The 15539-nt window shown below is 40.7% G+C and overlaps 2 protein-coding genes across 6 annotated transcripts in view; one reads left to right on the top strand and one right to left on the bottom strand.

The window, feature by feature from the left end:
• Nucleotides 1-6891, bottom strand: part of EAF1 (ELL associated factor 1) — a 20374-nt gene extending 13483 nt beyond the window's left edge. Inside the window, exons 1-2 of the mRNA XM_014937835.1 lie at nt 6548-6891; nt 3100-3194 (exon numbers count right to left, since the gene is read on the bottom strand). Coding sequence (XP_014793321.1) covers nt 3100-3194; nt 6548-6650 — 198 coding nt within the window. The 5' untranslated portion in view covers nt 6651-6891. The remainder of the gene's footprint in view (nt 1-3099; nt 3195-6547) is intronic.
• Nucleotides 6203-15539, top strand: METTL6 (methyltransferase like 6). 5 transcript variants are annotated; one of them, XM_014937834.1, is made up of 6 exons: nt 6203-6339; nt 8391-8774; nt 9426-9560; nt 10771-10941; nt 12257-12398; nt 15049-15539. In XM_014937834.1, exons 2-6 carry the CDS (start codon nt 8493-8495, stop codon nt 15195-15197), a joined length of 879 nt encoding a protein of 292 aa, XP_014793320.1. In that variant the 5' UTR covers nt 6203-6339; nt 8391-8492; the 3' UTR covers nt 15198-15539. The 5 variants fall into 5 exon arrangements, with proteins under 5 accessions (XP_014793320.1, XP_014793318.1, XP_014793316.1 ...); XM_014937832.1 differs by lacking the exon at nt 6203-6339 and adding an exon at nt 6557-6657; XM_014937830.1 differs by lacking the exon at nt 6203-6339 and adding an exon at nt 6740-6804.

Genomic DNA, 15539 nt, shown 5'->3' with positions numbered 1-15539 from the left:
TAGATCAGATGTTCTCTAATATTATATGAGGGCAATATTATGCCTTTCATCATTTTAAGTGTCTCTGCAGTGACAAAACATCTTCTCCATTATTTAGAGTTCTCATTCCCAAAATGGTAACATAACTGAGTTTGCATAGTTGGCTCTGACAAGTGTCAGAAATCTTCTTGACTTTTCCACTCTGGAGATCTTGGGTTTAGGTAAGAAATAAAGTTCTAATTATTTTGTATCAGAACTGTTGAATAAAGAAATATGTGGTCGGCTAAAAAATAATTTAAACTGCTTTGTGTCTTTTATATATATATATATACACACACACATACACACACTAAAAAAAAAGGCAGTATTTTCCTAGTGGATTCCAAGCAACTGTCATAAACTATGTAAGAACAGCTGCCTTCTTCAAAGTCAAGATTAGCAGGGAGACTGCCATGCAGTCTTTTCAAAAGCAAATGGGGTATCTTGACACCTTCCAAACAGTCCCCAAGTCCACACGATGCTGCACAGAGCCATAAAAGTCTAATGGCTTAGACTGAGAAGCAATAAAAAAAACCTCATGTAGTGGTGCACACTGGCTAACTGACACTGCTGAGATTATGCTCAGCTGTACTGCACCCATGCCCAGGCTGGCTCATACACCTGGTTTTGGGGTTACAGGAGGCAGAATGTATGGTCTATTGGCACACAGCAGCAGGGACACACACCAGGTTGTGTCAAAAAAAGGAGATGTTACTCAAAGGGGATATACAGAAATATGTTCTCAACTACAAAGCCTTCTCAGATTTCTCCGTAATGTATAGCTACTGTACAAAAGAAATAAATAAAAGAAAAAAATGTTTATTCATGTGCACCTTTGCACATGCTGTAGGAAAGCAACCAAAATCAGGGACAAAAGGAAAAAACATACTCTTCTACATTTTATTCCATGTAGCAAAAATGAACAATCATATTTTAACCACTCAGAATGCAATTCTTATTTTCTATATTGCTAAAAAATAGAATATATTTCAATTTGAAATGGCTTTGAACCAGTAAGGGTAAAAAATGTGAATTCTCAATGAAACAGTAAGAGATACAGATACAATTCAGAAAAAATGTCTCGGGAAAGCCTAATCTTCAAAGGCATGCTACATTTTTATCATGCCTACATTTAAGAGAGGAAAGCAACACTGAACAGTATAAAAAGCAAATTGAAAGTCAAATCCTGCTCGCTGTTGACAACTAATTCAGGAAACGCGTAATGCACAAATTTAATGAAAATTAATCAAAAATTGATTCTGCTACCCAGAAGCCTCCTAACTCAGCAAAGAGTGTGATTTTGGCTAAAAAAATAAGCAGAAATTGAATCCTGCTTAAGCAAATTAACAGTCCCACCTTCTACTTAAAATTAAATGTGTAAGCAAATTAGCAGTCCCACCCTTCTACTTAAAATTAAATGTTATGTGAGTGCCTAAATAACAGTGGCTTACAGATTCTGCTGATTACAGGATTGAAGGAGGAGGTAGGTGAAACAGGTGACATTTAATCAATTTGTTTTCATGTGTGAGGGCTTTTTAACAAGGAGAAATTCTTCACTTCCTCAACCAAGACTATTTATCTAATATTAAAGCCACTAAATCCACATGTAGAAATAGCACTTCAATTTATCCAAGCAGCAAGGGACACCAAAATAACTTCACTGAACAAATTATCAGAGATATCTTCAGGGACCAGGCAATTTCAAAAAACATCTTAGAATCTGAATCCTATCCAGTTGTCAGGCAACTGAGAGTCAAAGCAAGATCCAAGAAATTCAGTAAATCGTGTTAGGATGAAACGATCTCAAAACTTCTCACTCTTTTCCAGTATGCTCAGTGTTTTCTAGCTCTCTGACTGGAACACAGGCCTTGGAGCAAGACAGGCACAGTGGCTGCATTCAGTGCAGTTAGCTGCCCAAGCCTCTGAAACATACTATTAGCTTAAAGGTGTTCATACTCATGTGAAGACAGTCAAATGAAACTCATCAGTACAGAGATTCGGAAAGGGACATTACAAGTGATGTTGTTCTACACAAAAGATAAATAAACAACACTGCTATCAGTCAAACCAAGATTAATGCCACTGCTATTCATTGTATTGTTGCCTGCTCTCACATAGCACTACCATGCTCATCTTTTTTATAGATAAAAACCAGTATATGACCTCCTGCAGCGCTAAAGGTGACCAAAGCCATATAAAAAACAGGAGCAGGGGGAAGCAGGCTAAAGCCTCATTCAGTGAGAATTATCACAGTACCAATTAAAAACACCAACATGCTAGAATAAACAATACCAAAAGGATCTGACATACGGCTTTCAAACTGACTGCTGCCCCCCTGCAACCACCAGACCCATTGATGTCGTTGAATTCTGGTTTATTGGCTTGACACATAGTATTAACTTCAGCTAATAAACTAATCCAGTTCTAGCATGCAAGCACTTTCTTTTGTTTTGGTAAGGAAGCCACTGAACCTCCAAATACAAAACAGCTCCACCTATAAACAGTTTGATCACTTGTTTTACTGCGGTTTGACTGTCATCCTCACAAAGGAGATTTTATGGCATAATTTGAGTAGGAAGTGGATACAAAACTACTTCATTGCCACTCACCAGAACCACCCCCCTCACCTCCACTCATAAAGCTAAAAGCAGGGAACTCCCTATGCCACCTGCACGTTTTAGTAACGGGAAGAATATGGTCACAGGCCTACCTGTGGCTTCTGAACATCAAACCTTGACTGAAGTCCAAATTACTCTATCTTTATTCATTAAGCCATAGCACTAAAAATGGATGGAAACTTGGAATAGAGCTTCAGCTAACAGCAGAAGTCTTCTTGTTATTCAAGGGCAAGGAGGAAGGAACCAAAAGTAAAGAAGAGCCTGGAACCTTACAAATATAACTCTTTACAAAGATTCAACTGTACAGTCCTTTCTTAAGGTAACACACCACAAGTCTGGCTGCTCACGTATTGAACCCATTTGTATGAACAAAGATGAAAATGAAAATAACATTTATATTAGACTATAACTACAGTGCAGATTTGTTGGAGAGTAAACAAGGACACGTATATAACAAACTTACCGGAATATGTGGCAAAGTGATTGTTACATCATCTCCTTTACCCACTTGAAGGTCCCCCTCACAAGATGTATCAATCGATGCTGGCTTAAAATCATCTAAAGAGGAAAACAATTGCAATTACATTTCTTGGAGTCTTCAGGAGTGCCATCCTGCCTGGCAAAGAGTCACTGCACATTTACTCCTGAGGCTCATGTGGCTCCTGAGAACTCCCTCTGTGACAAAGACTAATTTAGTGACATCAACTTATTTAGCCTTGCTGATATTTCTGGCTATTTAACAGCCATCTTGCCTCCACAATATGTCCTCCAGGGTAGAGGAGACCTCAGATTTCACCTATAAGGAAAAAAAGAGGTGCTGATCTTACATCAGCAGGCTCCATACTACTCCAAAGACACTGTGAATAGAAACCATGACAAAGGTAAGACACTGTAATAGCTATAAGCTGGCCCTAGTTTTAAGCTGCATTGTATGGAACGCTTTGTCCCCCAAAAAAGGCACTTCTGTTTAGTGTATTTATTTGAATGCAGAATATTTTAACTTTAAAGTATTTTCCCCTCATATTCTGTCATGCTGATGAGCCACAAAACCCAGAAAGAACTATCAGAACTGGTAATATTTTGACAGAGGACTTAGACAAAGGGAAATAAGATCAGACAGATAGAGGTTGTTTTGGTTTGTTTGTTTTTAAAATAAGTCCCCATTCAATTCTAGCGTCTCTGGATATGCAGAGGTGCAACCATATTCACGATCAAGGCTTTTAATTACTTCATTAGTTAAGAAATTAATATCTCAGAACAAATTTTAAATATAATTCCACGTTTGCAGAAAAAAACCCCAAGCCCCCAGCTTGTAATAAATTCTCACTAAGAGGACATTAATGGCAAGCAAGTGTGCTGTAACCAGGCTCACTTGACTTAATCCTCATGCCTTAACTGCCAGACCAAATCATACCCTTCATTTTCATCTGAGCAATCTATTTCTAGCTATTGTTTCCCACCTACTTTATGTGCAAGCTTGCTAAATAAAACAAACCAGCCGTACAAGAGCTGGTGTCTTTGCCAAAAAGGGATCAAGAATTTCAACTGCACAGCCACTGAATTAAAAGGAATATCACCATCACACTTCTTTTCTTAGGTATCAACAAAATATAGTTACTCTAAACAAACACTCAACAATTTGTTTTCATTTGGTTAGCTTACTAGGTGTACATGCTTGGCTAATCTTGCTGTAGATTGAGTGTGCATATGTGCCCACAGTCCTTTTTCCAAAAGTCAAATGTTTTTAAGATGTGTTTTCCAGGGATAATCCAGTTTTTCAGTACAGTGTTTCATAAACATTACAGAAAGGAATGAAGTATTTTAAGAAGGCCGAAATAAATTTAGCCTACAAAATCCTCTTATTGTAGTTTGTGTAAAGAGGATTACAGGAACAATATAATGCTTGAATCTCAGATAAATCATTCCAGATCAACAGTTAGAAAACAAATTTATAAGCAGGAAATGAAGAGATCTCACTTGAAAGTCACGGGTAGAAAATAGAAGCTCTTCTGAAATAAAACTGCATGCTTCCATTTATAGTCTGAAGAGCTTTGACTTTGCAATCCCTTAGAAGATTGATTATTGAAGCACTTTAAGAAATCCAGTGTATTTCTACCTAGATATGGCTTAGGTTTAATTCACACACTATCAGGCAACAATCTCATTCCTTTGATAGTCAGGCTATTTTAAAACGTTGATTTATAAATGGGTATTTGCTAGTTTGTTACTGCTGGATAAAACTGTTCAGTGTTACATATAACAGTTAAATGTACCAAACATATGGCATGGTATTTTTTAGCACAGTGGAATTATGTATAACCAGAGGGGTGAAACACACAAAATTTGTGTTAATCCACTAGACAGAGTTTCCTATTGAGCAAAATAGCTTTGCCTCAATCATTGACCATCTGCTTGAGTAACAGCTCAGTCTAGAAAGCTGTTCTTCCAAGTCGCACTTGGGTGGCTAATATCACTGAAATTACTTACTTGTAGTGTATGAATACGGGGCATGAGATTGGGCCTAAGATTATGCATCACAACACAAAAAAATCCTACTGTTAACTGTATAAATTATCCACCTTAATACAAAGCTACTGAGATATAAATTTACTAAAATCACTTTAATTTACTGTTGGTGATTTTAAATCTCAGACTCATTTAGGAGATGAAAAAGCATTTTCTTGCCCACAGAATTCAAGTACAGAGATACAATGAGCTCGTCCTCAAAACAATACTCTGACATGAAATTAAACGTACCCAACGCCAGAATAGAACAGCTGGAACAATACCTGGTGTCTTCAATAAAACACATACCTTTCCAATTATTCAAAAAGCTTCGTAACTGCTCAGGACCCTACCTTTTACACTTCTTAGGCAGTACTGTATGCAAAATTACTGTACGAGTAATTTCTGCTTGCTTTCCTGGGAAGTGACTTATCACAGCTGGCTGGAGTTGGCACAGCCAGGGATGGGGCTGCTGGGTTACACGTTGCCTCATGGCGAAAATAACTAGTTAAATATATAAATAAATATCAAACTGTGGGCGCCTGGGCTGCTGACCAGCTGGGCTCCTCTCCAGGCACTGCCGCCAGGCCGGGGCCTGTGGTGACCTACCTGTCCTGCAACCTCCATGAAAAATAAGTAAAAAAAAGAAAATAAAATGTCAAGCCACCCCCTCACGGAGGAAGGGGGGGGGGGGGGGGGGGGGGTGTTCAAGAGCCACAACGTGGCTGTCTACTCCATCCAAGGCCGGAGGGATCACATGGAGGACAGGTTCGAAGTAATCACTGACCTGGTGAACAAGACTCACCCCTCCATCTTCGGGATATTTGATGGGCACGGAGGAGAGGCAAGTGCTCAGCTGGAAAAAAAAAAAAAGGGGGGGGGGGGGGGGGGGGGGGGGGGATGGTTTTTGTACCCCTAAGAGGTTACACGCACGCTTCATGGAAAACTTCCTCAGCCGTTCGCCCTCCTCCTCCCCCGACCTGCCTCCCTCAATCCTCCGGCACCCACCTCCCCTCAGGCTGCCCGCCGGGGGGGGGTCATTTCTGGCGGGAAGGAAGATGGGCGCTGAGGTGGGGGATGAAGCCCTGGGGTGTCGGCACGAAGGAGGCGGTGAGGAGCCGGTGAGGAGGGCAAGAAGGCTTGGTGGTGGCGGGCTGGAGGCCCCCGCAGGCCGGCGGGAGGGGACGGCCCTTAACGGGTAAGAAGCCGCGGCGGGACCCCGGGAGGAAAACCTTAGACTGCTCCCCACCCCGGGGGAAGGGGTCTGAGGAAAGGGGGCTCGCCGGTGGGTGCAGCACCCCCGGGGGACGGGACACGGGGAGCGGGAGGAGAAGGGGGAGGAAGGGGCGGCCGCGGCGGGGCCGGCCGGGGGTGTTCGGGGGGATGGAAGAAGGGGTGGCGCTCACAGCGGATGGTGTGGAAGGAGGCCTTGGGCCGCCGCTCGAAGCTCTCGCCCAGCTGCAGCGGGTGCTCCTCCTTGTCCAGCAGCGAGTTCGCCGAGCCGTTCATGGCCCCGGTACCGTCCCGTCCCGTCCCCACCCCTCCCGGCCCGGCCGGTCCCTTCCTCTCCTCCGTGCGCTGCCGCCCGGCGCCCTTCCGGGGGACCGAGTGCAGCCGGGAAACTGCTCCGGGGCCGGCGGCGGGTACGGCGAGGAGAGACGAGGCAGGCGAGGCGGGGGCGCTGGGCCGAGCAGGGGCTACTGTCCCCACGGAGGGGGGTGCGGGTGCCCGGAGGGGCGTCCCTCTGAGGAGAGGTGGGAGCCCGGCGCTCCCCGCCCTCAGGAGGGCCGGGCAGGGACGGTGGGGCCCGTCCCTCCGGGGTAGTCGGGGCGGCGATGGCGGCCGCGGCCCCTCTGAGGGGAGCAGCGGTTGGCGGGAAGGCGGGTTCCCTGTGACGGGGGGGACACACACCGGGGGCTGGCACAGGGGTATTATCTGTTTCCGGTCCTAAAGCTGGATTAAAAACCTTTGAAAGGCTCTTTAGCCTAAACACTGGCTGATAAAACCGTGTTTATCGATAACTTCCCACCACAGCGTTCTCTGAGCGCAAATGGTTCAGAGAAAAGACTAGTTTGGATATTTTATTTTTTTTCTAGTTTGTCCTGTGAAGAAATATAAACGTTGGTCATTTTGTAGCGTGCCCACCACATAGTAGAAATTTTGCTGATTAAGCTGTTGAGGAGATACTCCCTTTCCTTCAAGGGAGCCTCTTCTCTGCAACCTTTTCCGTTGGTTTTGAGGGAAAAAGGGAGTGCCATCTGTCTCCCGTGAAGCTGGACAAAACTTTGGTGGCTCTTTATTTAATTTTTTCACATTTGTAGTTTTACGTTCCTGTTTGCATCATGTAAGATAAAATATGTAAGCGAAGTAGTGCTCCTTTGTTTTTGCTTTAGGGTGGGTATTGTTGAGTTTTTCTCATTTCTGTTTTGGCAGAGTGACACCGAGTTCTAGGCACTGCCGTACAGGAGTGGCACATTTTGGCTGCCTGGGCTTCCCTTGGAGCAGGATTTAATCCACGTGTGCCATCATCCAGAATGAGGACATTCGTGGCAAGGCAGGGGTCAGAACTAGCTTAACATCAGGGAAAAGATTTGAATCCCTTTCCAGGCTATGCAGAACCCTTTTTGTTGCGCCTTTTTTTTGGTTAATTTCTGAAAATAAAGCCACTTGTGATTGTTTAAACTGGCACGGATCCTCAGGAGGGGGCAGTGGAAGGAATGCTGGCGTAGGCCAGCCATGGGCATTTTGGCCACAGTGCTTGTTTTGCTCTCTTGTTCGAGTGACGTGGTGGTGTAAATGCTGATGTTTTCACCAATGTTTTCTCACCGAGGTGAGAGCAGGAAGGAGAAATGCTAATACAAATACACTTCGTTCCATCAACTTTAATGGGACTTCTAAATGTCACTTGTTTTTCAATTATGACTTTTCTGAGATGTTCTAACTGGGGTTATCAAGAAACAAAGCCCTTGCTTTCCTTTTAAAGTCAGTTTTAATGAAAATAAGCTTAGATTTATGCCATCTTCCTCTTGTTAGGTAGCTTTCTAGGATGCAGAGAGAAGACTAGCAGACTCTTGAATATCTTCTTTAACTTTGACATCAGTATGATGTCATATGCAGTTAGTTGAGACGAAGGATTTCTGAAATGAAGAGAAATCTGGTAGTTTTGCAGTCCATCGGGTAGAACAGATCACCACAAAATCGTAACAAGTGCATGCTGTAACTCTTTCTCATTTTTTCTTCTGCTTCTAGATACTTGGTTATTTTACCTAAGTTAAGTGATGGAAACATACACTAAAGAAAAAAAATCACCTTTGGGTCTTTGGCATTCACACTTGTGTGAAAGAATCTAGGATGTTCCAAGAAAATGCATCAGCCAATTGCTCAAGCATAATAACAGCACATAATGAAGATGGTGCTTTCCAAATAAAAGGCCACAGTGCAAGAATCCTTAGCCCAGAAGAAGCTGAGAGACTGGCAAAAGATCGGGTTTTGGTGTCTGAGTTCAAACAACTGAAACTGGAGAAAGAAGCACAGAAGAACTGGGATCTGTTTTACAAAAGAAACAGCACCAACTTCTTCAAAGACAGACATTGGACAACCAGAGAGTTTCAAGAGTTAAAAGCATGTCGGGAGGTGAGGTCTATAAAATTCCTCTGTAAAAGATGGGATTGATTGTGTCCAAATTATTTAATAATACTTCTAACAAAGCCATTAGGGCAAGAACTGTCACATGTTCAGTTTGCAGTGCCCTGTGTAGTCTCTTGTAGTATCAAAGGTACCTCCTCAGAATCAGATGCATTGGTTCAGTTTCAGTTTATAATTGACCCATGTTGGATACTGAGAAGGAAATCTGGAGTATTTGTTTTGTGTTCTAAATAAACAACTTGTCTCTCTGCGATTTGATGTTTTCAGATGCAAGTTGGTGCACTTCAGAGCACTACCTTAATGAAAAGTATCCAGAATTGCAGGCTGACTGCAAAACATCATTAAGGGGAATAGCCAGATGAATCTCTTGCTCATTATAGCTGAAAGACAAGACAGAAATGGTACAGCAATCTGTTGATTACTTAAAGGGTAGATGATTAAAGAAATATTAATATATTCTAAGAAAATTTGTAATTTTGCAGAAATCAAGATTTCTGTTTCGTAGTGTCAGATTATCCAAGGTATGCCTACTTCGGTTTTTGAATCAATAGTAATGAAATTTAAAATGCTAACTGAACAGTGTCTCTGCTTATGAGGGAAAAAAATGATGTGCTTATTCTTGGATTTATTTCTCTCCAGTTTGCAGATCAGAAACTGACCATTCTGGAAGCAGGCTGTGGGGTTGGGAACTGCTTGTTTCCACTCTTAGAAGAAGATCTGAATATTTTTGCATATGCCTGTGATTTTTCTCCTAGAGCTGTTGAGTATGTGAAGGTTGGTGTGATATTTGGAACTCCTCTTAGAGTATTTTTAGAGGCTTCTCTTGCCTTCCTTTTTGTTAGAAGGGTGGGAGACTGACCTGAAAATGGAGACTGACCCATTTCAGTGGAGCTCCTATGCAAGACGCCAAATCATTGCTCAAGACCTAGTTTTTCAGCGTCAAATTGTAGTATTATGCTAATACATGTATATTACGTTCCTTGAATGATTTGTGAAGAGTGTGTTTTTTGGGAGCACTACTGTGTCTCTGCTGACTGTGCAGGACAAGCAAAATTTATTTGGGATGGAAGCTTGCCCTTAATATTTGTGAGGAACAGAGAGTCCTGAGGAGAATCTTGAAAACAGGGCCATGAAAGGTATTGTTCAGGAAATTTGTGGTCTGATTAGAAATAGGTATGTTTGTTCATAGTAAGTGGTACTGCAGTCCAAAGTTAAGTCTTCCAGCAAGGCTATTGTGGGCTTTGGGCTTTAAAAATCTCCTTATTTATTAAGTTTGTAAACATGGGTAGATTTCTGTACATCTGTTACTTGAAAGCAGTCTCTTGTGGGATATTTGTAATTGAGAACCACAAGACACATCCTGTATATCTCATGGGAAAGATGGGAAGAAATACATGTGGCAAACAGGAGAGGACAGTGGCTCCCTGGGATGCCACAGCTGCACTGCAAGATGAAGTTGGGCTGAGTGTGTACCCTGCTTTTGGATGACTTAGTGGTGATGGCCTCCACAGCTCTTGCTGAACATCTTTCTTGCCAAGACCAGGTTTCCTTTTACCCAGTGGGACTGTGGGCTACAACGGCCCAGCTGCAGGTTATGTGACATGAATCCAAGCTGTGTACAGTCTGCTTGAAGCTCAAGAGCTGTACTTTGATCTCCTGGTAATACAGAATTCCTTTTAATGATATTTCTGTATTTTTAAAGAGTAGAAGCAACAGTAAACCAGAAATGGTATGTTTTCTGAACTGTCTTAACCCACATTTCTTCTCAAATTCCTGAGAACAGACTAGTCTAATAGTTGTAGTTTCACTATTGTAGTATGGAGTGAAGAATTCCTGATTGCATTAGTCTCCTGTTGGAAGTTAATGGTTTTTTTGTCACCATGTTTGGTGCCGCCCTACTGATTAGTTTCACAAGTTTTTTACTTTTTTGCAATAATAAATGCTGCAAATTTTTAGTGAAAGCATACTCTTTTCATTTCCCTAGAAAAATGCCTTATACAGTACTGAAAGATGCAAAGTGTTCCAGTGTGATCTTACCAAAGATGATCTTCTGGAAAATATACCTGCAGATTCTGTGGATGTTGTCACACTTATATTTGTGCTTTCTGCCATTCATCCTGACAAAATGCATCTTGTCTTGAAGAACATTTACAAGGTAAAACCAGCTGATTTTACAGCCTAGGACTTGGGGTCCTAGGTTGTACGTTACAAATTATGCATTGCAGACATGTCTGTGTTGATAAGGTGTGAATGACAGTGAACCGAAATTGACATCCAGAAGATACAATGACTTGCAGTTAGGATGTTACTGCTATTATTAAACACCATTGATCCCTGCTCCTTTAGAGAGTGGGGTGTTCAGAGATCAGCATTAATCTAGAGAGACTCATGTCCCTGGCCTGCCTTTGTTAGTGGATAGACTAGGATAGGCCCATCCAGAGGGTGGTTTAAACAATCTAAATTGTGATTGTTCTAAATTTCCCTGAGATGTCATATATTGACTGCAGAGGGAAATAGTCAATGTATTTTTTATTTATGCATATGTATGTATTTGGGGTTTTACTTTATCAGACATCCTGTTTGTTTTATCATCAATAGTTTGGAAAGGGAATTTTAGGGTTTTTTTGGTATATCTCCAACTGTTTTGCAAAGTCAGGATTGGTTCTTAGCTTGTGAACATGAAAAGGATAATTATTGTTTTCCCTGTAGAGATACCTGGCTCGTTTAACTCGTTTGTAGGTTTCTGCACAAATTTGCAAGTGGCAAATACTCCTTTTCTCCTCTAACAAATACAGCTGGTATTTAATGAGGTAGGAGGGTTGCATGCATCAAACATCTAAAGTCAGCGTGACCAATGACCATATTTTTCTAAATTTTAAACTCTTTATGGCTTGATTGCTTTACCAAAGAGCAATTAAAAAATGCTCAAGCCCACAACCAGTCTTCCTGAAAGTATCCCTTTTTTATTTCTTATTATATTGCAACATTTTTCTTTCTCACATGGAAAAAGAAATGCAGTACTGTTCTAAATTGTATTGTTAATCATTAAGCAAAATCAGGTGCTAGACTGTGTACTACTCAGCAAAGAAAATGCCCTGTTAGGGGCAATTTTAACAATTTTTATTGTTAAACTGTATATTTTTTCTTTGCTTGTATTTGAAGAGTGTTGCAAAAGAGCTGCTTTACCTGATCAGCACCCAAATGGGTATCTTAAAACTATTTGTAGTCTACTGTTCATGGGGAAGCATTTTTAATGTCCAGTTATATATTAAACAGTCCAGTTTATATACAACTGTTTTGTTGCACAGGGAATGAATTCAATATATATATCTCACTTTCTGTATTGAATATGTTAGGATGCCTTGTCTTAGTTATATGTGTATGTGCCTGTATGTGTATACAAATAAATATATATATATATATGGCTAAATCTGTTTACCTTATTAAAGCATGTATATATTATGTGACAGGTATTAAAACCAGGCAAGTGTGTCTTGTTCAGAGACTATGGACTGTATGATCATGCAATGCTCAGGTTTAAATCTGGCAGCAAACTTGGAGAAAACTTCTATGTCAGACAAGATGGGACAAGATCATATTTTTTTACTAAAGGTAAGACATTCTGTAGAGTGCTTTCTTTTCTGCGAAACTTGTGTGTAAACTTGCTTCAGGGAATTGCAAACATGCCCATGGAAGTTTTGTTTTACACAGATGAACTGTTAAATTGTGGTGTACTTCATTCACCATCCTTTTTGGGAGGAACAGGGTATTTAGACTGGCAGGATTTTTTGAGCCCTTTCTTGTTCACAAGCTTCTTGTATGTGCTATTGTGTACCAAGAGCAGCAGCTTTTGGATTTGCTGCATTTGTTATTTAAGGGAAAAAGACCAATGTACAGTAACACAATTGATGATGTCCATGAAGCAGCTCAGGAGTTCTCTTGGCACGGTTCTTTTTGCAAGACTATTCCTGGTGTGCAAGATGAGATCTACTGAAGAAGTCAATGATTTCTAAAGCAGAACCATGACTACAGTGCTGAGAAGCTTGTGTACAAATCCTGCTGAGATAGCACTGGCCAGCTGTGGTCACTCTGTCTTCTGCTTTTTGGTAGAGATGATGCAAGAAAACATTTCCATGTGATACAGTATTTAAACAGTTTTTTGTTCAGTGCTCATAATGCTTTAGGGAAGGAAGATAATTATTGCAGTTTACTAGAGGAGAATTTAGAGCACAGACCTGTGAAGGAATTTTCTTACACTCTCACAATAAATTGGGATTATATCTTGTCCTCAACTCCCAATTCCTTGTGCTGAACTTCAGTGAACTGCTACTTCCCCCTATCAAGTATAGGACGTTGTGTAATAAGAGTTGTGTGTTCATTTCTGTCGGGATCTTTGTTCTTAGACTAAAGCGAAATACAGCCACTGAAGAGACAGATTTGGGGCCAAGTAAATGTTACTCATATTTTATGACATAACGTATTGCCTAATTGCTTCTGATATATAAAAAAACATTAATCTTGTCTGCGCTCTTGCTATTCTTTATAGGACAAGAATGAAATCTAAGATAATGCAGGCTGTGCTACAGCTTCATTGAAGCATTTATAGAGCTGAGATTTACTGAGTGATTTTTAGTTCTGTTTAAACAATTAGCTCTTACAAGGAGAATGGAGGCTACAGGGGAAAAAATAAGAAACTGACCTAGCTGTGGAATTTTAAATCCCATTTTTCTTGAGTGTAGGAATTGTTTCTGGATGAGAAATTCCTTGCTAGTGTGCATGTTTGCTTAGGGGAAGAACTGAGATAGGGAGGAGGAAAAAGAAAGGAGGAGAAAAAGAATTTATATTGCTCATATTAGCAATTTTTTTTTTGCCTTGGGAGGGTCTGTGGCTGTCTCATGGACTACCTCTGCTCCCATTTTTAATCATTACGATCTCATTCATCTCACAATTTTTCATACAAATATTGCTTAATGCTTGAGAATTCTTTTATTACTAGAAGTATGACTCCCATCATTTCTGCACAGTTTGCAACTCGTACTATTTTTCATTTGTTTGGCACTACACTGGTACCACCAAGTAATTGCTGCATGGGGCGATTTGAGTATACTTATTTATAGTATGTCTGGCCTCAGATAACAACACTGAGCTTCTTCTGTGGAAAAAAATATCCATTCATCCACTGTTTGAAATAATATTAAATTTGTGGAGGGATGCATGTTTGCAGTTTTCTGTTATGAAATATGTACAGCTTCCTCACAATGAGGTTTCAGTTGGTCCACAATTAGGTACTGTTTATTTATATTACATTGATGTGTGTCCCCCGTTTTACATGAACACAGTATGTCTACAGCCAGTGCATGTGGCTTCATGATGGGTTTAGGTTCATAAAAGCCTGTGCTACCACCAAAACGTGTGGTCTCATCTTCCTTCCTCAGCCACACTTCTTCTAGTGCTGGTGTTCCTGTACCCACGTGATCAGCTGTTTCGTCAAGCTGATCCCCCTGAGCAGGGAAAAAATGGCATGTCTTTGTTTTCTATCATGTAGCACACGTTTAGAATGGCTTAGATTTATTGTGAAATTGCCTCATGAGTAAATGAAACTAGGTGTAGGCAAGGAAAAGTGCTAATTTTTAATTAACATGGCAGGTCAATAGCATGAGCACCCGTCTCTGCTGCAGAGGTCACCCTGTTTGTGAGGTACTTCTGCCTTCCCTAAAGGAGATATGCTTTGAGTAAGATTCTTTTGTTTATGGAAAAATACTTTCAGTTTGACTTAGTGGAGGCTTGGTACCACCATATCCACTTTGCCATTTTGTCCATTTTTCTGTTGGGCAATGGCACATGAATGCCTGGCAATGAAGAGTGGTGTTCACTGCGAGGGTGGATTACCTTTGAAATACTTGAAATAAGTGATATATTCAGCTAGCGAAGGTCACTTGCAAAAAGTGAAAATGCATTGGTATCAGTCACAAGGAGAATGACAAGGTCAATAAAAATAAGAGATTGGCAAGTTTTGGAAACTAAACTGAGTAACAAGCTTAAGCCCACGTTTTGCAAGCTGTTTTGCTCAGGTTGGTGTTTCTAAAGGAGATCTGTATCGATTTTTATTCAGCAGTCTGCCTGCATACAATAGCTTGAAATCTGAAGGTCTGTGTGTTTTTCGTGCTGTAACACGTAACAGCATATGCTTATATAAATGCTGACTAGTGTTTTAAAAATAGCTTAAACTTAATATTTATTTTTTTTAAAAATTCTCTTCCAGAGTTCTTGTCTCAGCTTTTCAAGGCTGAGGGATATGAGGAAGTGGTCAATGAATACGTGCAGCGAGAAACTGTGAATAGGAAAGAAGACTTGCGTGTTCCAAGAGTTTTTCTTCAAAGCAAATTTCAGAAGCCTTTCAGTAAGACATAAGTTCTTGCTGATTACCAACAGCATTGCTTGTTTGAAATGGAACTAGCATGTAGTTTTTCCTTGTGTGTGCTCATATTTCTGGTAAACCAGAAGTGACTGTGTCCAGTTTTCATTCTCAGATATGAAATATGAATGCTATTTCTAAAGGAAATTTAAGGTGGTTTAGTGATGCAGCCGGCCTGTTGAGTATCTGTATTCCAGCTTCTAAAGTAAATCCTGTGCAGCATTGCTGGAGAATCAGGTAAAGCACACTAAATATGGTTAATTTTAAGCACTAGTTTTCATTAGTTATTATCATAATTGTTATTTCCATTTTTATTAAAAACTATTTTTAAATAAGTA

This window comes from Calidris pugnax, unplaced genomic scaffold, assembly GCF_001431845.1.
Source record: "Calidris pugnax isolate Ruff unplaced genomic scaffold, ASM143184v1 scaffold11, whole genome shotgun sequence".
In the NCBI taxonomy this organism is placed as follows: domain Eukaryota; kingdom Metazoa; phylum Chordata; class Aves; order Charadriiformes; family Scolopacidae; genus Calidris; species Calidris pugnax.
Note: the sequence above shows the minus strand (reverse complement) of the source record. Positions and strands in the feature narration are given on the sequence as shown.